At 35.8% G+C, this 27,582-nt stretch overlaps 1 protein-coding gene across 11 annotated transcripts in view; it reads left to right on the top strand.

The window, feature by feature from the left end:
* ZMYM2 (zinc finger MYM-type containing 2) overlaps positions 1–27,582 on the top strand; it is a 105,712-nt gene that overhangs the window by 6,809 nt on the left and 71,321 nt on the right. For 9 of the 11 annotated variants that reach the window (XM_029936998.1, XM_029936997.1, XM_029936999.1 and 6 more), the window contains exons 2-3: positions 25,830–26,333; positions 26,595–26,688. In XM_029936998.1, the coding sequence (XP_029792858.1) occupies positions 25,830–26,333; positions 26,595–26,688 (598 nt within the window). Of the gene's footprint in view, positions 1–25,829; positions 26,689–27,582 lie in introns of all 11 variants that reach the window. The other 2 variants (XM_029936996.1, XM_029937000.1) reach the window with 1 other exon arrangement.

Genomic DNA, 27,582 nt, shown 5'->3' with positions numbered 1-27,582 from the left:
CAACTGAGCCACCCAGGGGCCCCATTTGAATTCTTACATGTTTGTGGTTTTGTTTCTTATGTAATGAAAATTTTTTCTTTCAGTTTTATAAAATCATTACTATAAAATTAATCTAGTTTTAACTTTACAACTTTAATTATTATGCCTGTTTTCTCACTTTGTTTTTATTTTTGAGTCTCTAATATTGTGCTTTCTTAAGTTTAAACTCCTGTCTGGGAAGTCATTTCATTCCAGTTTTATGTTGCCTATCAAAGAGAAGCTTTTGTTCTGGTGTGTCTTTGTCTTCCATGACCCTAACTCCTGACTTCCGGGATGCTTTCTTTTCTTCATTTGGATATCACATTTTCCATCCTTATGTCCTTGCCCAGCTGTCTTCATCCTTCTTCCTCTTGGATTTAAGTGTTCATTTGTCTTCTGGATTTCTAACCCTTCTTGCATTTAGAAAAAAAATGCCACCTAGTCTGTACTTTTTTTGTTGTACTTGTACGAGGCATCTCCAAATTTTAGTAAACTTTTTAATTTGCTGAGATCATGGAATGTGGGTGTGGTTCTACTGGTATGTTAGGGCCTCACAAGGAAGGGGAATTAGGACTTAATTTTAGAGTTTTTTTCTACCTAAAGTATTTATTTTTGTTACTTGATGTTACTAGGGGATTTGCAGTGTGACATGAGTTTGGAGACAGAGATTTGGGTTCAGATCTACCGTGGCTTATGAGGGAAAGTTTTCTTAAACTGGATTGTTTTGATGACTGCATAAGTAAATAAATTTACTAAAAGTTTTCACTTAAAATGAATAAATTTTTACCATATGCAAATTATACCGATAAAACTGTTAAAACCAATTTTGCTCTACCATTTATTTACTAGTTTGTGATCTCTGGTAAGTTACTTAACCTAAGAGGCTTGGTCTGCTCATCTGTTAATTGAGGAGTATAATGCCTACTTTTCTGTGATCATTATAAGAAATTAGAAATAACGTAGAGTATGTGACTAGCTAAGATCTATAATCAGTCTGAATGGACCAAATATGAATTTCTTGCCAATAAACTCACTGAATGCTCATTTGATACTAGAGGGAAGGAATTCTCTTTCTCTTCACTGACTTCTCTCTGCCTGTCCCTTTGTTAGTCTCTAAGAATGCTACAGTGCTCTACCCTTCAGAATCTCTGCAGAATCTTTTGCATACCTTCTGCTTCATCTTCCCATACTTTTCAAAAGAAATTTCACTTACAACACTCTACACATCTTTTTTTTTTTTGAAGTCACTAGTGATTTAATTGTCAAATCCTTAAGTGCTTCATTTTTTGAAGTCACTAGTGATTTAATTGTCAAATCCTTAAGTGCTTCATTTTTGTCTTAATCATGTAGCATTTGGAATTTAATATTCCTTGAAATTCTTGATTTCTCGGTCTATGAACTAACATGGTCTTCTATTTCTGACCGTCTCCTTCACTTATCCTCACTAGACTCTCAAATGTTGAGATCTTTAAGTGTCCTTATATCCTAAAGCACTCAGCTCGCTCTTGTTTTGTATGTTGACCATAGTCCATTTTGTTAGATAATAGGGATTTATATTTACAAGGCAACTTTCATCCTATTCCTTATTCCAGTCTACAGCCAGATTAATTTTTCATAAAGCCCAGTCTGATCACATCTCTTACTTCAGAAAAATTTGAGTGATTCTTTTTGGCATGTGAAACAAAATAGGAACTAAGCTTTAAAACCCTTAAAAAGAAAGCAATTGGGAAATGTTTTATGTGATTTTTAGGTAGGTTCTCTCTTCATTTTGAGGAGATAGTCATGTAAATGAATGAATATAAATGATGGTGCATAATAGAAAATATACAGACAGTCTAATTACATGAAATAGAAGTTGGGGTTTTGATTTTTTACTTTGCTTTTCTGTTTGGAGTGTAATTGTAACTACTGTATTGTAAATGGAAAATAATTGCATATGTTAAAAAAATAAATTGTATTATATTAAAAAAAAAGAAAATATACAGACATGAATAGTTACATGCATGTCAGAAAGGACAATTCTTTTTTATTTATTTTTATTTTATTTTAGAGAGAGAGAGAGAGAGCATGAGTAGGGAAGAGGGGCAGAGGGAGAGAGGGAGAGAATCCCAAGCAGGCTCCATGCCCAGTGGGGAGGATCCCATGATCCTGGGATCATGACCTGAGCCAAAATTAAGAGTTGGTCGCTCAACTGACTGAGCCACCCAAGTGCCCCCATAAAGGACAGTTTTTAATATTTTGGTTATAAAAATAAAACATGCCTTAGGGGCACCTGGGTGGCTCAGTCAGTTAAGTGCCCGATTTCTGCTCCGGTCTTGATCTCTCAGTTCATGTGTTTGTGCTGACATCTCAGAACCTGGACCCTGCTTCAGTCCGTCTCCCTCTCTCTCTGCCCCTCCCCTCTTTGTGCCTTGTCTCTCAAATAAATAAACCCTAAAGATAAATAAGTAAATAAAAACAAAACATGCCAAAATCTTCAAGTACTAAAAAATATGTGATAGAGAAAATGGAAGTTCTTCCTAATCCCATTTTTATATGAGATATTTATATTTTTAAATGTATTCCTATAATTTTTCTCCCTGTTCAGCATACTAATATTTTGCATGTATACTGTTATCATTAATTGACATTTTCTATACAATTCTGACATTCTTGTAATTCCTTCCCTATCCTTAGGTTGCAAAAGTCTTCAGTTGGTTACTGCTTGAATTCTAGTGCTTGGTATATTAGAATAGTTCGTAAGTCTCAGGTCTTTGTAATTGAAGGATGATGTATAGTGAAAGGTATTTGTAATTGAAGGATGATGTATAGTGAAAGGTATGTGGACTTAGGCACGAACCCTAACAGTTGCAGTATACCATAGGAAAGCTCCCTGATTACACCAGATGGTTTACTCATCTGCAAAATGGTATAATAATAATAATATATTTAAGATGTCTATTATGACAGATTTTTTTAAGGTAGTATGGTACCAGGTATGTCTTTTAAAATTGGTAGTTGTTATTAGTCTTATATTAGGTGTGAGAAAGAATTCAGAGACAACTCAAGTCATGAAGGGGCTGAAGAAAAAGTATTAACTGAAATAAGACTGCCTTTGCTTCAGAGCTTCTTCACTAATTTATTAGATGGTTTAAAAAACAAACTGAGGCGCCTGGGTGGCTCAGTTAGTGTCTGACATTGACTCAGGTCATGGTCTTTGTGGTTTGTGAGTTTGATCCCCACATCGGGCTCACTAGTGTCAGCCTGTTAGTGTAAGATTCTCTGTTCCCCTACCTGCCCCTTCTCTGCGTGTGTGCACCCAAAAATAAATATTAAAAAAAAAACTACATTGAATTATAAAGAATAGGTAGGATTGTATATTTACTTTCTGTAATTTGTCTACTATGGGAGAGAGAACATAGATTTTCTTTGATATACTCCATGTTCTTTTTATATAAAAAGATGTTCATTTTAAGACCAATCAATGAACCTCTGGAGAACATGTCTCCAAAAGAGAATGCTAGTAAAAATCTTCTTGAGTTTTGAGTCTTAAAAAACACAGGGAATAGGTTTTTATTTAGTAATAATCTGTATTGGAGAAATAGATTCTTAGTACCTGAAGCTTTTTTGAATCTGTGATCTCATTTGCTTATTGATGCAGTTATCGTTTCTTTAGGTTAGATGAGTCTTTTACTTTTTTTTAAAGTAGGCTCCGTGCCCAGCTAGCGCCCAGCGTGGGGCTTGAACTCACTACCCTGAGGTCAAGAGTTAGACGCTCAACTGAGTTACCCAGGTGCCTCTCCCTCCATTTTTTTTTTAAGTAATATTCGTCTTAATCATGGCACTTTTGAATTCATGTAAAGAAGGTATATTCTTTTTAAAGCCCTCTTCACAATCATGTTTAAAAAAAAACACTGGGAAACAAAGAGTGATTACATTAGATCATAGATTAGGAATACCAGATGTTTTAAGAATAAATGAATGTTTCCAAGTTAACATATGTAGTTGAAATTTACTTGTAGATTTTAACTTCTGTTTAGCGATGGAAGTTTGGGTTTATTTAGCTTCTTTGGATGAGGGCTAAAGAAGAATAGAGTTTATTAGGGTCTATGATTAGCCATATCACCAATAATGTAGGTTGAATATGGAAGTAGTAAAAAGTCATAATCAAAGACTGGGTAGAGATTTTGTTTTTTCATCTTTTGAGGACATTATTTTAATTTCCTGTTCTGTAATGGGTAAACTGAAGCTCAACGGTGAAATGATTGTGCTTTGGACCACAGGAAGGGAGGAGAGAGGTGGAGTTAGAATTCAGTTGTGGGGAGGCAATAGGGGATAGCAGAAAAAACAAAGAACAACCCAGAAAAGTTATTTGCTATCTCCCTTTATTAGAGAAAAATATTCAATAAATTTTGGCCAGGGAGTATGTTAAGTACAGAGGATGCAGTAATAGACAGTAAGAACATAGGTCTTTGCCCTCATGGAACATACATGATACAGATGACAAACAGAATTACAGGGGTGCCTGGGTTCACTCAGCTGGTTTTATTTTTTCTCAGGCTATGATCTGATGGTTTGTGAGTTCAAGCGTAGGTTTCCAGGCTGTGTGCGGACAGTACAGAGCCTGCTTGGGATTCTCTCTCTCTCAGTCTCTCTGCCCCTTCCATACTTGTGTCTTTCTCAAACTAAATAAAGTAAAAAAACTGAAAAAAAAAGCATAAAATTACAAATTGGGTAACTGTAGTGGAGGAAATGTGTGTGATAATGAGAATAATAAGGGAGAACTTATTTAGACTGGAGCTGCTGGGCCAATGAAGTGTTTGACAGAAAAAGATCTTGAGGGAATGACATTTACTTCTATTCATTAAAGTTTTTATATAAATTCCAGTCAGTTAACATACAGTGTAATACTAGTTTTAGGTGTAGAACCTAATGATTCATCACTTAACACACAACACCCAGTGCTCATCACAACAGGCGCCCTCCTTAATCCCCATCACCTAGTTCATCCATTCCCCTCCCCCCACCTCCCTTTGAGTGACCATCAGTTTGTCCTCTATAGTAAAGAATCTTTTCTTAGTTTGTCTCTCTTTTTTACCTTTTGTGCATTTGTTTTGTTTCTTAAATTCCACATGTGAGTGAAATCATAAGGTATTTGTCTGTCTCTGACTGACTTATTTCCCTCAGCATAATACTCCAGAATTCATTCTTTTTTATGGCTGAGTAATACTCCACTGAGAGAGAGAGAGAGAGAGAGAGAGAGAGAGAGAGAGGGAGAGAGAGTGCGCGCGCGCGAGCGTGTGCACGTGCGCCACAACTTCTTTATCCATTTGTCATGGACACTTGGGCTATTTCTATAATTTGGCTATTATAGATAATGCTGCTGTAAACATTGGGTGCATATATGCTTTTGAATTAGTATTTTTGTATTTTTGGGGTAAATACCTAGTAGTGTGAATGCTGGATCATAGGTAGTTCTAGTTTTAACTTTTTGAGGAACTTCCACACTGTTTTCCAGAGTGGCTGCACCAGTTTGCATTCCCACCAATAGTGCAAGAGGGTTCCCATTTTCCCACATCCTCACTAACACCTGCTATTTCTTGCGTTGTTGATTCTAGCTATTCGGATAGGTGTGAGGTGGTATCTCACTGTAGTTTTGTTTTGCATTTCCCTGGTAAGTGATGTTCAGCAGCTTTTTACATGTCTGTTGGCCATCTGTATGACTTCTTTGGAGAAACATCTTCTCATGTCTTTTGCCCATTGGGTTATTCAGTTTTGGGGGTGTTGAGTTATTTAAGTTATATAACTTATACAATAAGTTATACATATAACTTATTGTATAAGTTATTTATATATTTTGGATACTAAACCTTTCAGATATGTCCTTTGCAAAATACCTTCTCCAATTCCATAGGTTACTTTTAGTTTTGTTAATTGTTTCCTTTGCTATTGAGATCCCTTTTATTTTGATAAAGCCTCAACAGTTCATTTATTTTATTTATTTATTTTTAAAGTAAGATCGAGGCCCAATGTGGGGCTTGAATTCATGACCCTGAGATCAAGAGTTGTATACTCAACCAACTGATCCAGGTGGGTGCCCCTCAGTAGTTTATTTCTGGTTTTGTTTCTCTTGCCTCAGGATATTAGAAAGTGACATTTGAACGGTTCCTAGACTGGGGCACCTGGGTGGCTTAGTTGGTTAAGCGTCCGACTTCGGAACCGTGATCTCACGGCTCGTGGATTCGAGCCCTGTGTCAGGCTCTGTGCTGACAGCTAGCTCAGAGCCTGGAGCCTGCTTCAGATTCTGTATCTCCCTCTCTGTCTAACCCTCCCCTGCTCACATTGTCTCTCTCTGCCTCTCAAAAAAATAAATAAACAGTGCCTGGAAGATGTTCAGGAAAGACTGTTTCAGACAGGAATATTGTGTGAAAAGGGCCCCTTGAGCCAAGGAGGATCTTGGGCTCTTCCACAAACTAAAAGAAAGCTTAGTTTAGCAGAACGTTAGTGATCAAAGTGGGGAAGAACAGTGCCAAAATTGAGCGTAGCCTGTAGGCAGGGATCAAATCAGGCAGAAATTGGGGCACGTCAGTGGCTCAGTCAGTTAGATGTCTGACTTTGGGTCAAGTAATGATCTCACAGTTTCTGGGTTCAAGCCTGCATTTGGCTCTGTGCTGACAGTTCAGAGCCTGGAGACTGCTTCAGATTCTGTCTCCATCTCTGCTGCTCCTCGGCTCACACTCAGTGTCCCTTTCTTTCAAAAATAAACATTGTAAAAAATTTTTTAAAAAATCAGGCAAGAATGTTATAGGTTGGGGAAAATCTTAGGTTGTCTCAAGTACACTGGAAAGCCACGTAAGAAGCAATTGGTGTTATCTGGTTTAATTTTTAAAAGGATCTTTGGGTATTCTGGGGAATGTGGTAGATAATGTCAGTAATCCAGTATCAAAATAATGGCATATTTTTAGGACTAGAGAGGTATCAGAAGAGATGAATTAAAGTGGACATTTCTTGAAATAAATAAAACCCCCTAGAATTTAAATAAAAATTTGAAAAGAAAAATGGACAGTTTCATATTTATTTTGGAAGTAGGATAGGATTTGGGGATGACATGACTGGAAGTGGTGGAAAAAAATTAAGAATGACCTCCAGATTCCTGGTGTGAGTAGCTAGACACATAGCTGGCAACGACTGGAGGAGGTGGTGAACTAGATGTAGGAAGTAGACAGTTTTGGGCTTTGAAACTTTGTGATTGACATAAATTAAGGAGACTTGGGTATTGGTAATATTTAAAATCAAGGGAATGGGTGAAATCCCCAAAGAAAATTAAAATTACTTGAAAATATTTTGCAGTTATATTGTGGTCCTATGGGAAATAAATTATTCCATATGCCTAGAAATTCTGTGCCCTAGAGATAACCCAAATAAGTAATTGATTTATTCATTTATTAGATCAAAGGGATTTTTGTTTAGGCTCTATCATAATTCTTCAGTGGACTTTAGTATACTAAATTATTTTTATCAGTTTCTAAAACCACTGTAGCATCATTTTAGATAACTGATGAAGATCTGTTGAAAAAACTTGTGGCTGTATTGTAAGCGTCATGAGGGTATTATAATCCATCAGGTAAGTCATGAGTCAGTGGTCTCTTGGCCCCTCTCTTCACTTCCCTGGAGATTAGTAGTAGTAGTATTACCAATTTAGTGTTTATTATTCTAAATACTCTTCAGTGCACATACTAATATGTACCCATAAGAATTATATAGTAATTTTGTGTGTGCATTTTAAAAACATGTATACTATACGTATCTTCCTGCAACTTTCTCTTTTCACTTAGTGGTATGTTATGGATATCTTTGAGTTAGTACATAAAGATCTACCTCTTAGCTGTTGTGTGATGTTTCATGTGGTGGATTTAATAACACAGTTTAGACATTCTATTGATGGACATTACAGAGAATATACGTGTAGTAGTTTCTCTGGATACATGTATGTTTTTGCTAGGGGAAATTCTGATGGTAGATGTGAGAATAGTAATTGCTGAGTCAGAGTACATGCATACATATATTTTAATAGGTAACAGCCAGATTGTCTTCCACTGGACCCCACTGTATTGAGTGCATTTCTACTAATTTCTCCACATTCTTGTGAACATCGGGTATTATTAAATAATTTTGTTAGTTTAATTTGTTCTTTTTAAAGTATGGATATCAATTCTTTGTTATATCTGTTAAAATATATATGTAAATATAGTATGTATATTTTTATCTTGTACATTTCTACATCTTATTGCGGGTTTTTTTCCCCCGCTATATAAACATTTTATAAGGTAATGGGAAAAAGTCCATGTCAGTATTGCAAGATAGAATAACTATAATGAATATGCAAGGTTTTTATGAAGGAACTTATAAAATAATACCATAGGACATAAAAGATAACCAGAATGGAAAGGCATGCATATGTCTGAATGAGAAGTCTTCAATAATGTCAACATATTAATTTTTCTCTCTCTAAATTAATGTTTAAATTCAGTGAAGCCCTAATCAGTTCCACATGTATATGGAAATGGTACCAAATTCAAAAAGTAGAAAGGATAAACAGTGAGAAGGAAGACATGCCTCTTCTCCAACCCATTGGCACAGTTCTCTTCCCTAGAAGTAAACCACCGTTCTCCTTCTCTTAGATATTTTTCTAGAGATAACATATGCATATGTGTGTATATGCCTCTCTGTGTGTGTATGGTGTTGTGTTTATCCATTATTCTGTATCTGGTTTGCACTTAATTTATATGAGAGGTTGTTCCATATTAGTATGTAAGGACATTTTTAGAGCTGCCTGTGTGCAGGACTGCAAAATATTGTATTGTCTTTTTCATCATTCAATTTATCAGTCTTTTGAGAGAAATTTAGAGTGTTTCAATCTTTTTACTTTTCAACAAATATCCTTCTATGTTTTGTTTTTCGTTAAAAAAATTTATTTTTTACATTTATTTATTCTTGAGAGACAGAGTGAGGCAGAGCATGAGTGGGGCGGGGACAGAGAAAGAAGGAGACCCAGAATCCGAAGCAGGCTCTAGGCTCTGAGCAAGCATTCAGCACAGAGCCCGATGCAGGGCTCGAACCCATGAATCATGAGACCTGAGCTGAAGTTGGACACTTAACCAACTGAGCCACCCAGGCACCTCTATGTTTTGGTTTTTAAAAAGGAGATAATATATCTGTAGGAAGGGTGCTTAGAAGTGAAATTGCTTGGTAAAAATATTTTTTGAGGTGCCCTCCATAGAAGTTATGCTGGTTTACACTGATTTATGGTATGAGGCTCTTCCTGTACTGTTAAACCTTTGTTTTTCTTAAGCTTTTATTTAAATATGTTAATTTTGAGAAAGATTGCATGCACACGTGAGTGGGGGAGTGGCAGAAAGAAGGGAAAGAGAGAGAGAGAATAGACACTAACTGTGCTGATCCCATGACCGTGAGATCACAGCCTGAGCTGAAATCAGGAGTCGGACACTCAACCGACTGAGCCACCCAGGCACCCCTCTTAATTTTTGTTTTTAAATTTCCAGTCAACATACAGTGTAATATTAGTTTCAGGTGTAAAATACAGTGATTCAATACTACCATACAACACCTGGTGCTCACTACTGCACATGCACCCCTTAATCCCCATCACCTACTTGACCCGCCCTCCCATCCACCTCCCTTCTGAGAACCATTAGTTCTCTATAGTTAAGAGTCTGTTTCTTGGTTTGCGTTTCTCTCTCTTTCTCTGTCTGTCTCTTTCTCTCTTTTTTTTACCCTTTGTCTTGTTTCTTAAATTCAACATATGAATGAAATCATATGGTATTTGTCTTTGTCTGACTTATTTCTCTCAGCATAATACTCCCTAGTTTCATTCATGTCCTTGCAAATGCCAAGGTTTCATTCTTTTTTATTTCTGAGCAATATTCCATTGTGTGTGTATGTGTGTGTGTGTGTGTGTGTGTGTGTTTACAAATATATATACATATATATGCATACACACGCCACAGCTTCTTTATCCATTTGTCAGTCAATAGACACTGGGGCTGTTTTTGTCATTTGGCTATTGTAGATAATGTTGCTATTTAAACATCGGGGTGCATGTATGGCTTTAAGTTAATATTTTTGTATGTTTTTTGATAAATACATAGTTGCTGACTTGTAGGGTAATTGAGGAATGCTTTGATCTTTGTCAGTGTAAGCAAAAAGTGGTTTCCCTTTAGAATTTAAATCTGCATCTTATAAATATTTCATATATTTAAGAGCTATTGTATTTCCTTTTCTAGTGAACCGTTCTTTTTTTTTTTTTTTTTTGCCCTTTATTTTCTTTGGTTGTTGGTTTTATCTTATTGACTATAGGACCTTTTTTAGGATATGAGTTGCAAGTAGGTCATCATTGTGGTATTCCGCCCCCACATAAATGTCTGATAAAATACAGTAATATAAAATTTATCATTTTTTTCTATTAAGTATACTGTTCAGTGGCATTAAGTATATTCACTAATGTTTTGCAAAGATCACCATTATTCTATCCAACTTTTTCATCATCCCAAACAGAAATCCTGTGCTCTTTAAACACTAATACCCAGTACTCCTTTCTCTTAGCTCCTGGTGACCTCTCTTCTTTTTGTCTTATTAGTAGGCACCTCAGATAAGTAGAACTGTAAAATATTTGCCTTTTTGTGTCAAATTAGTTTATTTATCATAGTGTTTTCAAGGTTTCAAGGTTTTCTGTTTTGTAACATGTATCTGACTTCTTTTTTAGGGCTGAATAATATTCCATTATCTGTACATTTGTTTGTCCATTCATTTGTTGACAGACTTTCGGGCAGTTCCCAGCTTTTGGCCATTGTGAATAATGCTGGTGTGAACATTACTTTACAGGCATCTATGAGTCTCAGATTTCATTTCTTTTTGGTATATATAGGAAGTGGAATTGACTGATCATGTGTTAATTCTCCGTATGGCTTTTTGAGGATCCCCCAAACTGTTCTCCACAGTGGCTGTACACCATTTTACATGGCTCTGACCAGCAATGCAAAACTGTCTAATTTTTTTTCAGAAGTGTTCCAATTTTTGTGCATTTTTACCTTGTTATTATTTATCTATAAAAAAGAACTCCATTCTAATTGCTGTGAATTGCTGTGGTTATCATTTTGCTTTTTTCCCTAATTTTTAATTTTAAATTGTATAAAACATAAAATTTACTATCTTAACCATTTTTTAAAGGTTTTTTTTGGTCTTTATTTTATTTTGAGAGACAGAGACAGAAAGTGAGTGGGGGAGGGGCAGAGAGCGAGGGAGACACAGAATCCGAAGCAGGCTCCAGGCTCTGAGCTAGCTGTCAGCATAGAGCCCAATGCGGGGCTCGAACCAGCCAACTGAGCCATCCAGGCGCCCCTATCTTAACCATTTTTAAGTGTACATCTCAGTAGTGTTAAGTAATTCACATTATCATACAGTAGATCCCCTGAACTTTTTCATCTTGAAAAACTAATACTCTGTACCCATTAAACAATTCCCTGTCTACTTCTTTCCTAAGCCCTGGCAACCGTCGTCCTACTTTGCATTTGTATGAATTTGATTTGTTTAGATACTTCATGAAGTAAGTGTGATCATGCAGAATTTTGTCTTTTTTCACTTTGTATAATATCCTCATAATTCATCCATGTTGTAGCACATAATAGGTTTTCCTTTTTTATTATGACTATTACTCCATTGTATGTGTATAGACCACATTTTACTTAGCTCTTCATCTGCCCATGGACATTTGGTTGCTACCTCCTGCCTATTTGTGAATAGTGCTGCCATGGCTGTAAATGTGCAAATATCTCTTGGAGATCCTGCTTTCGTTTCTTTTAGATATGTACCCAGAATTGAGATTGTGGTGTCATACAGTTATTTAATCATTAAAGTTATTTAATTTTTAATTTTTTAAGTAACCTTTATACTGTTTTCTATAGCTGCTGCTCCTATTTCAACCGTCAGTACACAGGGCATCACAGTTCTTCAGCCAGCCAACCAACCAGCCAACCAACCAATCAGTTGCTCCTCACTAACAGTTGTTACTTTTTGTTTGTTTTGATAGCCACCATTCTTATGGAAGTGAGGTGATGTCTTCTGGTTTGATTTTCATTTCTCTAATTAATAAAGTTGAGCATCTTTTCATATGCTTATTGGTTATTTGTGTATCTTTTATTTTGGTTTATTTTCTTAGGTATCTACTTAAGTCTTTTTTTTTTAACATTTTAATTTTTTAAAAAGTTTATTTATTTTAAGAGACAGAGTAGATGAGGGGCAGAGAGAGACCGAGAGAGATTCCTAGGCAGGCTCTGTGCTGTCAGCGGGGAGCCTGATGTGGGGCTTGAACTCATGAACCGTGAGATGACCTAAGCTGAAACCAAGAGTCAGACACTTAACTGACTGAGCCACCCAGGTGCCCAAGTATCTACTTAAGTCTTAGGCCCATTTTTAAATTGTTTTTGTTGTTGAGTTGTATGAATTCTTTATATATTCTAGATATAAATGTCTTATCAGATATATGATTTGCAAATACTTTCCTTAGCATTTTTTGCATAGAAGTTCTAAATTGTTTTCAGTTTTACTAGTGAATTTTATACTTTTTATTTTTTAAGGTTATTTATTTTGAAAGAGGGAGCGATCACCAGTAGAGGAGGGGCAGATAGAAAGAGAGAGAATGGATCCCAAGCAGGTTCTGTGCCCAGGGCAGAGCCTGATGTTAGACTCAAACCCATGAACTGTGAGATCATGACGTGAGCCAAAATCAAGAGTTGTATCCTTATTTGACTGAGCTACCCAGGTTCCCCAGAGTTTTATACTTTTCATATGTTTTCCTTTTATTATTAGTGTACTTTTGTTTTAGAATGAGAATTTTGTTTAACATGTCTTGTAAGGTCAGATAAAGATGACCTCCATCAGTTTTTTGTTTGGAAAATTCTTTATCTTCAGTCCTAATGGAAAACTTTACTAGGTAGAGTATTCTTGATTGTCAGCATTTGCCTTTCAGCATAACATTTTTAATTTTGATGATGTCCAATTTATCTAGTTTTTCTTTTATTGCCTGTGTGTTTGATGTTTTGTATTCAGGAAATCATTGACAAATCCAAAGTCATGAAGCTTTTCTCTTAAGAGTTCTATAGTTTTAGTTCTTTAAATATAGGTCTTTGATTCATTTTGAGTTAATTTTCATATATGGTGTAAGGGTCCTGTTGCACTTTTTTCTTTACTTGAAATGACCTTTATCATTGAATGATCTTGGCATTCTTGTGAATTCATTTGACCAACTATCTGGAGATTTCTTTCTAGGCTTTCTATTCTACTTCATTGGCCTATATATTTGTCTTTATGTCAGTACCAAGCTGTTTTAATGTACTGTAGTTAGCTTTGTAATAAGTTTTGAAATCTGAAAGTGTGAAACTCTTTTCATTTTGTTCTTTTTCAAGATTCTTGTCCCTTGAGACCTACATGGATTTTTAGGATGACACTCTGCAGAAAACATTTCAGTTTTGATAAGGATTGCATTAAATTTGTAGATTGCTTTAGGTGTAATATTGTCCTCTTCATGCTAATCTTCTAATCCATGAACATGGTATATCTTTCCATTTATTTGTGTCTTTAATTTTCTTTCAGCATTGTTTTGTAGTTTTCATAATACAAGTCTTTCAACCTCCTTGGTTAAATTTATTTCTGTGTATTTTATTCTTTTTGATGTTACTGTAAATGGAATTGTTTTCTTCATTTCCTTTTTGGGTTGTTCATTGTTAGTGTGTAGAAATGCAACTGATTTTTTAATGCAACATGATTTTGTATTCTGAAACTTTGCGTGTGTTTTCTAAATAAAAGATCATGTCATCTGCAGAAAGGATTTTACGTTTTGCTTTTTCTGTTTGCATGACTTTTATTTCTTGCTTGATTGCTCTCACCAGAACTTCCTATACTATGTTGAATTAAAATGATGAAAGTGGGCATCTGTGTGTTTTCTTTTTTTTTTTTTTAATGTGTTTTATTTTTGAGAGAGAGTGAGAGCGAGTGAGCAACAGAGGGGCTAGAAAGAGGGAGACATAGCATATGAAGCAGGCTTCAGGCTCAGAGCTGGCAGCACAGAGCAGAGCCTGACGTGGGGCTCAAACTCATGGACTAAGAAAGAGATGGTGACCTGAGCCAAAGTCAGAATTTTAACTGACTGAGCCATGCAGATGCCCTGGCATCTGTGTGTTCTAAGAGGAAACGCATTTCATCTTTTATCATGGAGTGTGATGTCAGCTATGGTTCCTTCTCTTCATTGTTCATTATTTCTATTGTGAAAACAAGTTGTGTTTTATCAAAAAACTTTTTTGCCTCAATTGAGATGATCATGTATCCCCTCCCCCCTTTCTGTGTATTAATATGGTATATTATTTTGATTTTCTTAAGTTGAATTGTGGGATAAATCCTACATAATCATGATGTATAATTTTTTAAATGTTTCTGATTTTGATTTGCTACTGTTTTATTGGGGATTTTTCATCTGTATTCATAAGGAGTATTGGCTTATAGTTTTCTTGTAATGTCTTTGTCTGGATTTGATATCAGAGTAATGCTGGCCTTGTAGAATAAGTTTGGAAATGTTCTCCCCTTCAGTATTTTGGGGAAGAATTTGAGAGGGATCAATGTTAATCCTTTAAATATTTCATAGAATTTATCAATGAAGCCATCTGTTCCTAGGCATTTCTTTGGAGATGTTTGAGGACTGATTTAATCTCCTTGCTTATGGCTCTATTTAGGTTTTATGTTTATCTTATCCAATCTAATCTCTATCCCCAGTGGGGCTTGAACTCACAATTTGGAGATCAAGAGACTACCAACTAAGCCAGCCATCTGCCCTTAGATTTCGTATTTCTTCTTAGGGTCAGCTTTGGTAGTTTGTGTATATCTAGGAATTTAGCCTTTTTATCTTGGTAATCTGATTTGTTGGTATACAAATTGTGCTCTCATAATATTGTTTCTCAGTAGTGATGTTCTGTTTTCATTTCTGATTTTAATAATTTGAGATTTTTTGTTTCTTAGTCTAGCTAAATATTTGTTAATTTTTTTCAAAGAACCACCTTTTCAGTTTGTTGATTTCTATTTTTTTCCTCTAATTATGCACTAATCTTTGTTGCATTCTTCTAGAATTGGGTTTAGATTGCGGTTTCTGATTTCTTAATGTGTAAACATTATTGATTTCAGATATTTTTAAATGTAGGTGTTAATAGCTGTAAGTTTTCTGCTGAGCACTGCTGTCACTGCATTCCATGTTTGTTGTGTTTGTGTTTTATTTGTTTTGTAAATTATAGGAAAAATAGGTATAAACTAAAAGTATAGTAATATTGGCTTTCTATTGATTTATATAGGTAATTTCACTTACACTCTTTATTTCTTACGGCTTCAGTTTATTCTGTAGTGTGTTTTTATTATTGCCTAAAGGATAGCATTTCATGCAGGTAGTAAACTCCTTCTGCTTTTGTTTACCTAGAAATGTCTTAATTTCTCCTTAATTTTGGAGAGTTTTTTTTGTAGGATATAGAATTCTTAGTTGACATTTTTAATTGCTGATCATTTTAAATATGTCATTCCATTAGCGTCTGGCTTCCGTGGTTTCGGATGAGAAGCTGATAATCTAAATATTATTTGGCATTTGTTGCACATGATGAGTTACTTCTCAAAATTCTGTATCTTTGGGGCCCATAATTTGATTATTATGTGTTTTGTGGATATTTTTCAGTTTATCTGATTTGCAGTTTGTTGAGCTTGTTGAATATGTATCATCCAACATTTGGGGCGTTTTACACCATTATTTCTTCAAATATTTTTTCCTGTCTCTTTTGTTCTCTTTATGATACATATGTGGGTATGTTTGATAATGTTTTGTAGATCTTTTAGGTTCTATTCATTTTTCTTTTCCTTTCCCCCCTGCTCCTCAAATTTGATAGTTTCAATTATTCTGTCTTCCAGTTTACTGATTGTTCTGCCTCTTAAAAATCTATTGATCTTCTCTAGTGAATTTTTCACTTGTTACTGTATTTTTCATTTTCATAATTTTTATTTGGTTACTTTTTATAATTTGTATCTATTTGTATTTTTAATGTGATTATGCATTGTTTTCTGATTTCCTTTCATTCTCTGTCATGCTTTCCTTTAGCTCATTGAGCTTATGTCAGATAGTTGATTTAATGTCTGACTAGTTTTTCCAATATTTGGGATTTTTCAGGGCTGGTTTCTGTCAAAATTTTTTTTATTACTGTGAATTGGACATACTTTTCTGTTTCTTTGTATGTTTTATAACATTCTGAGTACATTATATGTAACTCTGGATATCAGATTCTCCCAGTCTTTACAGATTGCCGATTTTTACTTGTTGAGGGATGGAGCTATTTGTTTTTTACTTTTTCTAAGCAACTTTTTTACAGAATGTATAATTTCTTGTTGTGGTGGTCATTGAAGTTTCTGTTCCATTATTCCTATGGTGAACTAGTTACCAGACAAAAATTTCCTTAAGTATCTGGATGAAAAGAAAAACAGAATAAAGGGTCATATCTCATTAAATCTGATAGATGTTTTTGGGAAAGCTGCTTCTGCCCATAGGACTGAAACCAGGAGAAGATCTGCTCCAGACCACCCCAATCACAGCCCCAGATTTTTCAGACGTTCCTCAACTGCTCTCCAGGAATGCAGGATGCTAACCCCATAGCCAAGTTGGGTTGAAAAATGGGAGATAGTTGCCGGTTCATGCATTTTGCTCACTTATGAATGATCAGCATTTTCTTCCTCAAGCACTCCCCTGGTGATTAGGAGTGTTCACAGGGGTTCCAGAGATCTATAATTGGTTCCAGTCACTCTGTCCAGCTCAGTGGTTACGTGGGTGGAGGGACCTATACCTAGAACTTCCCACTCTGCCATCTTGTTCATACCTATCTTGATTTATTTTTCACATCATATTTAAGAGGACCTATTGCTTTGTTCCTCTGGAAATTTTGTGGTGATCAGGATACTCTTTTACCTTATGACATGTAACTATTAATTACAAGTTTAACTTTACTTGTTTTTTTTTTAAATACTTAATGTTTTTTATTGTTTATTTTTGAGAGAGAGAGAGACAGCATTAGCAGGGGAGAGTCAAAGAGAGGGGGAGACACAGAATCTGAAGACAGGCTTCAGGCTCTTAGCTGTTAGCACAGAGCCCGATGTGGAGCTCAAACCCACGAATCACGAGATCATGACCTGAGCCAAAGTCGGACGCTTAACCAACTGAGAGCCACCCAGGTGCCCCTAACTTTACTTAGAATCTAGTCATTTCAAAACTTTCTCTATAGGTGTGTAGAATTTTACTTTTTGAGGCATTCAATCATGATGGATCCATGCTCTTCTGGTTTTCTTCTTCTAACATTTTTTATTATACATTTATGTTGTCTGTATATTTTATATATTTTTAAATACAATTTATTGTCAGGGTAGCTAACAGACAGTGTATACTGTGTGCTCTTGGCTTCAGCAGTAGATTCCTATGATTCATCACTTACATAAAACACTCAGTGCTCATCCCAACAAGTGCCCTCCTCTGTGCCCATCACCCATTTTCCCTGGCCCTCCAATCCCTTCCACCCTCCATTTGTTCTCTGTATTTAAAAGCCTCTTATGATTTGCTTCCCCCTCTGTAACTATATGTGTGTGTATACATATATATTTTATTTTTCTTTCCCTTCCCCCATGGTCTTCTGTTAAGTTTCTCAACTTCCACATATGAGTGAAAACATGGTATCTGTCTTTCTCTGACTTACATCACTCATCATAATACCCTCTGGTTTCATCTACTTTGTAAATGGCAAGATAGTGTTCTTTCTCATTGCCACGTAGTATTCCATTCCATTTACTATGTATATATGTATATATATTTATACATACATACACATATACCAAACACGCACACACACCGTATCATCTTTATCCATTCATCAACTGATGGACATGTGGGCTCTTTCCATACTTTGGCTATTGTTGATAGCACTGCTATAAACATTGGGGTACATGTGCCCCTGTGAGTCAGCACTCCTGTATCCTTTGGATAAATTCCTAGTAGTGCTATTGCTGGGTCACAGGGTAATTTGGTCTTTAATTTTTTGAGGAACATCCACACCAGTTTGCCTTCCTCCTCTTCTAACATTTTTGATACTGGTGAATTTTCCCCTGTTCTCATCTGTGTAGGTTTGTCTTTTTTTTGTTTTTAATTCTTTGGGTCCACACCCAATGCAGAGCCCAAAACGGGGCTTGAACTCATGACCATAAGATCAAGACCTGAACTGAGATCAAGAGTTAGAAGCTCAATCGACTGAGCCACCCAGGTGTTACTCCTTTTTAAAAAAAATCTCTGTATTTAGTTGGTCTTTGGATAGAAGCAGAGTCTTCTGTCTCCAGTTGGCCATCCAATTAATTTAATATTAAATTTCTACATAATAATTTTGTATCCAGCACTCGACTAAATTACCTCACTGTGGTAGTTTTTCAGGTAAATTTTTTGTGTCTTTGAGGTAAAAATTAACCTAATTTGCAAATAATAATTTTCCTTCTTTAAATATTTAGATCTTTTTCATTTTCATATAATTGCATTGGTTGGTACATCGAGAACAGTGCTGAGTGTTAATAATAAGAATATCCTTATCTTCTAATTTTGACTTTAATAACAATGCTTTTAGTAATTCATATTAAATTTGATGATATCTTTTGGCTTGTTCTATATATGTATTTATAAACCTATTCCTATTCTATTAAGATTTTATTCTTAAAACCTAAAATTTGTCAGTTTGATTCAGAACTATTAAAAATACTTTGATCACATATTGACTAATAACCTTTGCTATAGAAAAGAATTCACCTTGGCTTTCTTTTTAACACTTAATAATAGCTAGAAAGCTCTTAGGCTTATCAGTGAGGAAACGATCATTTTCTTGACTCATTTTCTTGACTCACTTTGAAGTGTTTTCTTTATAATTTTCTCTGAACATTCATGAGCGTTTTTCAGCAAATACTGATATTTTATTGTGGGAAATGTCAACATTTTCTTGTTTTTCATGAGAACATCAAGTATTGGATTAATTTGGTTCTTGTTGAATCAAAGTAAAGACCAAATAAAACTGTAAAGCATTCATAATTTATGATGAATGTTTTTGGGCTGCTATCACACAAATACCATGGAGGGAAAATATTTCTCACAGTTCTAGAGGTGGGAAGTCTAAAATGAAGGTTCTGGCAGATTTAGTGTCTGATGTGGGACGGTTTCCTGGCTCACAGATGGTATGCTGTCTTCTCACTCTGTCCTCATATGGGGAAAGGGTGAGGGGGGCACCCTTGATAAGGGCTCTTCCTTTTGTGACCTAATCACCTCTCAGAGTCCCTGCCTCCTGATACCGCCTTAACATGTAATAAATTTGGGAGGGACACAAACATTTAGCCTATGATGATGATGGAATACCACAAGGGAGCTTAAAAATTAATTAGAAACTTAACTGAAATCTTGGGGTACAGGCAAAAATTGCCTGGTAATTGTTTAGGAGTTAACAGTTTACTAATTGATTTTTGCATCTGGGTATCACTTTGAATTCTAAGAAAAGCCCTTAGAACTATTTTTATACCATTTACTCTAGAGAAAATTGAAGCTCAGAAGTAAAGGAATTTGCTCAGTGTAACATAGCTAATTAGAATTAATTCAATGCAGAAATGTAGCTAAATGAAATAGGCTTTATATAGATAATGTAGAAGTGGTCAACTTTTAATCAGATTTAAATCAGATTTAATCAAGTCCACTTTTAATCAGATAAAAGGAGTAAATTAATTGTTTGGTAGTTGAAACATTCTCAATGGCATATAGAAGTGGCTAAATTTATTTACAGTCTAGGATTTGAGAACAGTTGTTATAATTGAGTAGTTACTCTGTTTTGAGAAGTATATTACTGCAGAGAATTAACTGTGGTAAAGAAAGTTCTGTTCTGTGCTCTACTGTTTCCTCTGAGAAGAATGAATTGATGATACCTCGCAGCCATCCACCAGAGGGTATTGTGAAGTCAGTTCTAGCTTTTCTGTCTTGGAAATTGTCTTCTGTTTTAGGAGTGCTAAAACCATAGAAAGGATCCAGAGAAGTCATGCATTAAAAGCCTATGCATTTCATACAATCAGTAGATTTATTCCTCATTCCTCTGAAAATTATTACATTGATGAGGCCACTTCCTACTTTATGGCACATGTGTATTAACTGCAAATTCAGGTTCATTTGTTTTTTTGTTTTTAATCTCCGTTTAGCCTGTTGGGCTTAATATTTCTACTACTTTTTTTTAAAACATTTTTAGACGTTTGTTTATTTTTGAGAGAGACAGAGACAGAGTGTGAGGAGGGGTGGGACAGAGAGAGAGGGAGACATAGAATCCAAAGCAGGCTCCAGGCTCCAAGCTGTCAGCACAGAGCCCGACACAGGGCCCAAACCCACAAACCCTGAGATATGACCTGAGCTGAAGTTGGATGCCCAACCTACTGAACCATCCAGGCACCCCAGGCTTGATATTTCTTCTTTTGGATACTTGTGTATTTTGAATATTGATTAGGCTATTGTGTTATTGACTTTTTTTTTTATTAATGAGAGGTGTTCTATTTTACTTTATTGTTTAGTATTTCATATCATTATGAATAATCAAATCTTGACTTCTCATTTCTTGTCTGTGGTCTTGGGCAACTTAGCTTTGAAGTTAATGATGATTATTATTTTTATAAATTTAGGGGCTTGAACTTAACCCTGAGATCAAGAGTTGCATGCTTGACTGACTGAGCCAGCCAGCGTCTCTTGTTTAAAGATCTGTATAAAGAAGACAATAGTGATTTCCTTCATGGATTTGCTTTAACATGAATATTTGGCTCACAATAAGCTTCAAATAAATGTTAAATGTAACGATGGATGCACTAATTTTTAAAAAATTTAATTGAGTTCTGAAAATTTTGAATCAATGTTATTCAGCATATTTCAGCTTTTAATACTTTCTGTAGTGGTAATGTTAAATTTTTTCGTGTTTACTTAAAATTATGTGAAGGCCTTACACGAAGGTTTCCTTTAGCATATATTATTGTTTTACCATGAAGAAGTCTTCCTTAGTGAGGTGCTGCTTTAGAGTTATAGTGTGTATATTTTAATTTTTGAAAATATTTAAAACATCTTAGAGTATTGAATGGCAATTTATAGATCTTTATGAAATGCAAGTAGTCATCCCTTGTAGTTTTAGATAGAATTATCCATTTTCTTTAAAGCAGATATAAACGTATCTTCTGCCATTTTTCAGTATTAACATGTCATCTGTACTGATACAGACACAGCTCTTGTTCTTTGAATCCTGATGTTGTCTTGGAACCATGGATAGTTTTAATGTATCTGAAGTATGGTTTTATCATAAAAAAGTTAAAATCTATTTTATTCAAAAGAGGTTTGTGTCACAGTTAAGTGAAAAATACAATAGAGCCATTCCCATAAAATACTGTTTGTTATTAAAAACATTTTGTTACTATGTTATATAGGATATGGTGTCCTTTGGAAACTAATCTTGGTCTAAGTAAGATGCTTAATGGTCAGAGACTAGCACAGTATACATCAAATAATGGTTTAGAATTGTATAACTTGGCAATTAAATAATTGTTACTTAAAAATAACTGGTAATCAAAGTGAATAGAAGGGTTTTTGCCTTCTGGCCATTCAGTAAATATTTGGGGAAACCGAGTGTATTCTCTGTGCCCAGGCACTGCTTTAGGCTATAGACATTCAGTGAGAAGAGCAATTAGTTTGGTCTACCCAGTGTTTTCATAAAATGGTTAGTATACCCCTATTTAATGTCTGAACTGTGCTTAATCTGTCTTCCTCTTGTATCTGTGGTAATTCCTTTATCTTTAATGCTTTATCAACTTTATAGTATCTTCTGCTACTGACTCCTTCCTGTCTTCCCCATTATTATTAAGAAATAAAACACATTTATTTATTTAAATAATCTCTATACCATCATGGGGCTTGAACTCATAACCCTGACATCAAGAGTTGCATGTTCCTCTGAGCCAGCCAGGTGCCCCTATTTTTCCCATGATTCATTAAGGTGCTTAGCTGCCTGAAATTCTTTCTAGGTCAATGTTGAATCTGAAGTAAATTTGCTGGGACCCCTGGTGGCTCAGTCAATTGATTTGGCTCAAGTCATGATCCCAGGGTCATGGAAATGAGCCCCTTGTTGGGCTCTGTGCTGAGCATGGAGCCTGCTTGGGATTCTCATTCTCTCTCCCCCTCTACTCCTCCCCCTCCGCTTCTCCCCCTCCCTGTGCCTCTCTGCCTCTCTGCCCTCTGCCTCGCTGCCTCTCTCTGCTGCTTGTGTGCTCATCTCTCTCTAAAAAAATAATAAATCCGAAGTGCAACTTGTAGATCATCTCTCTTACTCAGACTCCCTGCTTCTCCCATAAGCTATGTCTGTCCGTATAGTGTGATCCTTTCAGAGTTTTTTTTCATGAGTTTACATACTTTAGGAAAAATAGAATGTGTGTGTGGGTTTTTGGGGGAATGTGTAACATTATAGTAATAATAGTTTTTTGTAACTATTTTTCAGTCAACAGTAACCTTACCAATCTTCTCATGTTAGTAAGATCTGCTTTTTAAATTAATTTTTATAATGTTTGTTTATTTTTGAGAGACAGAGAGCTTTAGCGGGGGGGGGGGGGCAGAGAGAGCGAGGGAGACACAGAATCTGAAGCAGACTCCAGGCTAGGCTCTGAGCTGTCAGCACAGGGCCCATGTGGGGCTTGAACCCAGGAATGGGAGATTATGACCTGAGCTGAAGTTGGACACCCAACCAGCTGAGTCACCCAGGTACCCCTAGTAAGATCTGCTTTTAAAAAAAAACCCTAGTCTGTTCACCTTTTTCCTATCTCCTGTCATCACTTTTGTTTTCAGCTACCATCATCTCTCACTTGGATAAATGGCCTGATAACTAGTTGGTTTCTTTGCCTCCAGTCTTGCCTTCTTATAATCTGTTTCCTACATAACAGCCTGGGAGATGTATTAAAAACATAAGTGACAGGTTAACCTTTTGGTGAAAATATTGCAAAATTTCCTGTTACAGTAAAATCCAAACTTGTATTTAAAATTCATGATTTCTGATTGCAGGAATGTTTTACCTGTTTTGTTTGTTGATTCCCACTCCCCCCACCCATCAGGAGTCCAAGTCAGTGTCTTGTGCATACTAGGTTGGTTGCTTTGTTAATCTTTGTTGAATGTAGTTAATGAATTAACATGTTGGCCTTCGAAGTTTGTTCTGTGCATGTTTTTATATCTCCTACAATTCTTCTCTACCTTGATCAGCAGCATTGGCCTTTACTTTGTTGCTTGAATTCATCAGCTTCATTCCCTTCTAGCTTTTGCAAGAGCCTGGAATGCCCTTCCTACAATTTTCCCACAGTTGGATCTTTCTTGTCATTCCAGATTTCAGTGTAAACATCACCTGGCCAAAGAGGTCTTTTCTGATCACTCTATTATAAATTTGTTTATCAAAACTTTAAATTTTGCTTTAAAAACAAGTGAGAAATTCTGTTCAGAAATTAAGAAAAACAAAATATACAGTGAAGAATTTCTCCATCCCTGTCACTCCACCTGCCAAAGTGATATTTATGTTTATTAGTGTTTTCTTCATTGTTCCAGAAGCTCTTTATAACAAAAGAAACAAATGGCATTCTATATGAAGTAGTTAATGTTCTTAAACCTCCCTTTTTTGTTTTCATTTTTATTTTTTTAAACTGGGCTAAATGACTTTATTAGAGAAAGAGGATTACAAGAGATGTAAGAGTTGGCCTTGGGGCTCTTAGGCCAGTCTTTAAGACTTGTACAGTCACTGTTTTCTTACCGTCTCAGGTAACCTACTGTATGAAAATTAGGCTACGCTATATAAACCACTTCAAATTCCCATCTACCTCATCTGCAAATTAATCTACAACCTCTTTGATTTTTAAACCTACAGTCTGTATTCTTTATCCTCCACCTCTTCTATATTTTCTTCCCTGTTTAGTCTCTGAAACTAAGGTGATTCATGTTCAAGATTAGTTCTACTACCACCTGTGTCCATGACCTCATCCTCTCCATCTGCTCACGAACTTATTTTCTTCCTTTTCTGGCTTTTTACTGTAACCCTCTGCAGTCTCTTTGGCTTTAGCATAGCCCTGCATATTTATCAGGAGCTCAGAAAATAATTGGTTGAATATAGCAGAGTAATGAAGAGTTTGGACTACTGAGTTATAGAGACCTGAGTATGCATTTTAGCTGTGTGACTTTGGCAGTTTAATTAGCATCTCTGAGACATAATTTCTTATTCATTAAAATGGAACAAAAATTATAACTGTATAAAATGTTATTTTGAAGATATAACTAGGGAGTGTATAAATTTCCTGTGGCCATTGTAACAAATTACCGTAAGCTTGGTGGCTTTAAACAATAGAACATTTTTTCTGTCATCATTCTGGAGTTCAGAAGGTGGAAATAGTGACGTGGCGATCAAATCAAGGTGGCAGTAGGGCAGGCTTTTTCTGGAAGCTCTGGAAGAGAATCCATTCCTTGCCTTTCTACTTTCTGGTGACTGCCAACATCCCTTGGCTGCATCACTTCAGCCTCTGATCTGCCTCTATGGTCACATTGCCTCTAATCTCCTTCCACCTCCCTTTGCAAAGTTATGCATGTAGGGCTCACCTAATTGATGTGTTTTTAAATCCTTGACCTTAATCATATCTGCAAAGCCCCTTTTCCCCTACAAGATAACACATACAGGTTCTAGGGACTAGGATCTGATATCTTTGGGGGCCATTATTCAGCCTGGTATATGGATATCAAGCACACAGCAATAGTGCCTAGCAAATAAGGGTTTAAATTTTCTGGATAAGGTCAAGAATGATTTCAGATTCTCAGAAGGATTTAATTATATAGTTGTAAGGGGGCTAGGGAATATGAAAAAAAAGGGATTAAAAAAAGAGGAGGCAAGGGAAATTAGTGATTAGATCATATCATTTTACTTAATACAGTGGATACATAGGCTAAATATATAGAGAAAGGATTTTTATTGCCAGGTTTTTGTCATTTTCCTGTTCAAAAACATACTGAAGGATTTATCCATGTTTTCCGTGGTAAAGTTTATAGCTTAAATAGTATGGTAGAAAGGAGGTGGTAGAAGTGGGAATATACTCCATATCATTACTGAAAATTGGAAAATTACCTCTTTATATTGCAAGAGGTTCACATGTAAACTATATGAAATTTAGTGAATGAGATAGAATGGGTACCAAATTTTTTCTTTATTAAGTAAGAATTATTGTCATTTAGAATAAAAAAGAAAAGTACCTTTAAAAAGTTCTTCAGGGGTGCCTGGGTAGCTCAGTCAGTTGGGCATCTGACTCTTGATTTTAGCTTAGGTCATGATCTCACAGTTAGTAAGGCTGAGCCCTGTGTCAGGCTCTGTATGGATAGTGCTGAACCTGCCTGGGATTGTCTCTTCTTTTTCTGTCTGTCTCTCCCTCCCTCCCTCCATCTCTGTCTCTGTTTTTCTCTCCCTCTCCCCTTCCCCCGTCCCTCCCTGCTTCTCCTGTGCTCACATGTGCTTGCGTTCTCTCTCTCAAAATAAATATATAAACTTTAAAAACAAATAAAAACCAAATAAATAAATAATTATTTAAGTTAGAATAACAAAAGATTATACTGACATTTGTTTTCTTTTTCTTTTTTCTGTCTCTGACAGGTGCTTCTTGGCATGGACGCAGGTTCAGTGGGAGGACTAGAGCTGACAGATCAGACTCCTGTTTTGTTCGGGAGTACGGCCATGGCAGCTAGTCTCACCGATGTAGGAAACTCATTTAGTGGTCCACCTAATCCTTTAGTTTCTAGATCTAATAAATTTCAAAACTCATCAGTGGAAGATGATGATGATGTTGTTTTTATCGAACCTGTACAAGCTCCCCCACCCTCTGCACCAGTGGTAGCTGATCAAAGGACTGTAACATCTACATCATCAAGAAATGAAGAAGTACAAGGAAATGATTCCAAAATTCTTCCATCCTCAAAAGAGCTGGCTTCTCAGAAGGGAAGTGTAAGTGAGACAATTGTTATTGATGATGAAGAGGACATGGAAACAAATCAAGGGCAAGAGAAAAATTCTTCCAATTTTATTGAACGGAGACCTCCTGAACCTAAAAACAGAACCAATGATGTGGATTTCTCCACTTCCAGTTTTTCAAGAAGTAAGGTAAATTCAGGAATGGGTAATAGTGGTATCACCACAGAACCAGACTCTGAAATTCAGATTGCTAATGTTACAACCTTAGAAACAGGTGTAAGCTCTGTGAATGATGGCCAATTAGAAAATACTGACGGGCGAGATATGAACTTAATGATTACACATGTAACATCACTGCAGAATACCAACTTGGGAGATGTCTCTAACGGACTGCAGTCAAGTAATTTTGGTGTTAATATACAAACATACACCCCATCTTTAACTTCACAGACCAAGACTGGAGTAGGACCTTTTAATCCTGGTAGAATGAATGTGGCAGGAGACGTATTTCAGAATGGAGAATCTGCAACTCATCATAATCCTGGTAAGTAGTAAGTGATATATACCCCATGTAAATGAATTTATTTGCTTAGTTCTTTTTTCATTGTAGTAATTGGTACTACTTTGGTTAGTTTATGCATATAAGATAACTTAATTCTTTTGACTTTTAAGTTTGAAATTTTTAGCAAATAGAGGTGTAAAGCCATTTATTTCTCTGCAGATTATTAGAAAATCACAAGCATTTATGTTGAGTCTGGCGCCTTAGCCCGCTCGGCCATCCTGACACCTCAAGCATTTATGTTGAAAGGATTGGAGAAAAATGTTCTTTACATTCACTACCACTGAAGCCTAACAGTTTGACATCTTATTTGTCATGTAATTACTTTTTGCTAATACAGTTTTAGTCCTGTCTAGTAGTAATGTGTAAGTAGTGAAAAAAGATTAAAAAACACACTACGGAGCAATATAGTATTGTATAATAGGCACATTTAGATTTGTTTTTACTTTACTGGTATTTAATTCTGACTGCTTATCTGATTTTAATTTTTTCTTACTAGCATTTTATTAACTTTTAATATTTAAAGGTTGATAAATTTCTCAACTATTTGAAAATTTTTTCTTTAGACAGTTCTGCTCTATGAAAACATTAAAAAAGAGAAGTTATACAGACTGGCTTTTTGGGTTTTTTTTTGGTTTTTTGTTAAAAATTTTTTTAATAATGTTTTTAATTTATTTTTGAGAGACAGAGAGCGTGCGAGCAGGGGAGGGGCAGAGAGAGAGGGAGACAGTCTGAAGCAGGCTCCAGGCTCTGAGCTAGCTGTCAACACAGAGCCCCATGCGGGGCTTGAACCCACAAACTGTGAGATCATGACCTGAGCCGAAGCCGGAGGCTTAATCGACTGAGCCACCCAGGCGCCTCCAGACTCTGGCTTTTTGA

This window comes from Suricata suricatta, chromosome 4 (assembly GCF_006229205.1).
Source record: "Suricata suricatta isolate VVHF042 chromosome 4, meerkat_22Aug2017_6uvM2_HiC, whole genome shotgun sequence".
NCBI lineage: Eukaryota > Metazoa > Chordata > Mammalia > Carnivora > Herpestidae > Suricata > Suricata suricatta.
This window is presented reverse-complemented; position numbering and strand designations above follow the sequence as displayed.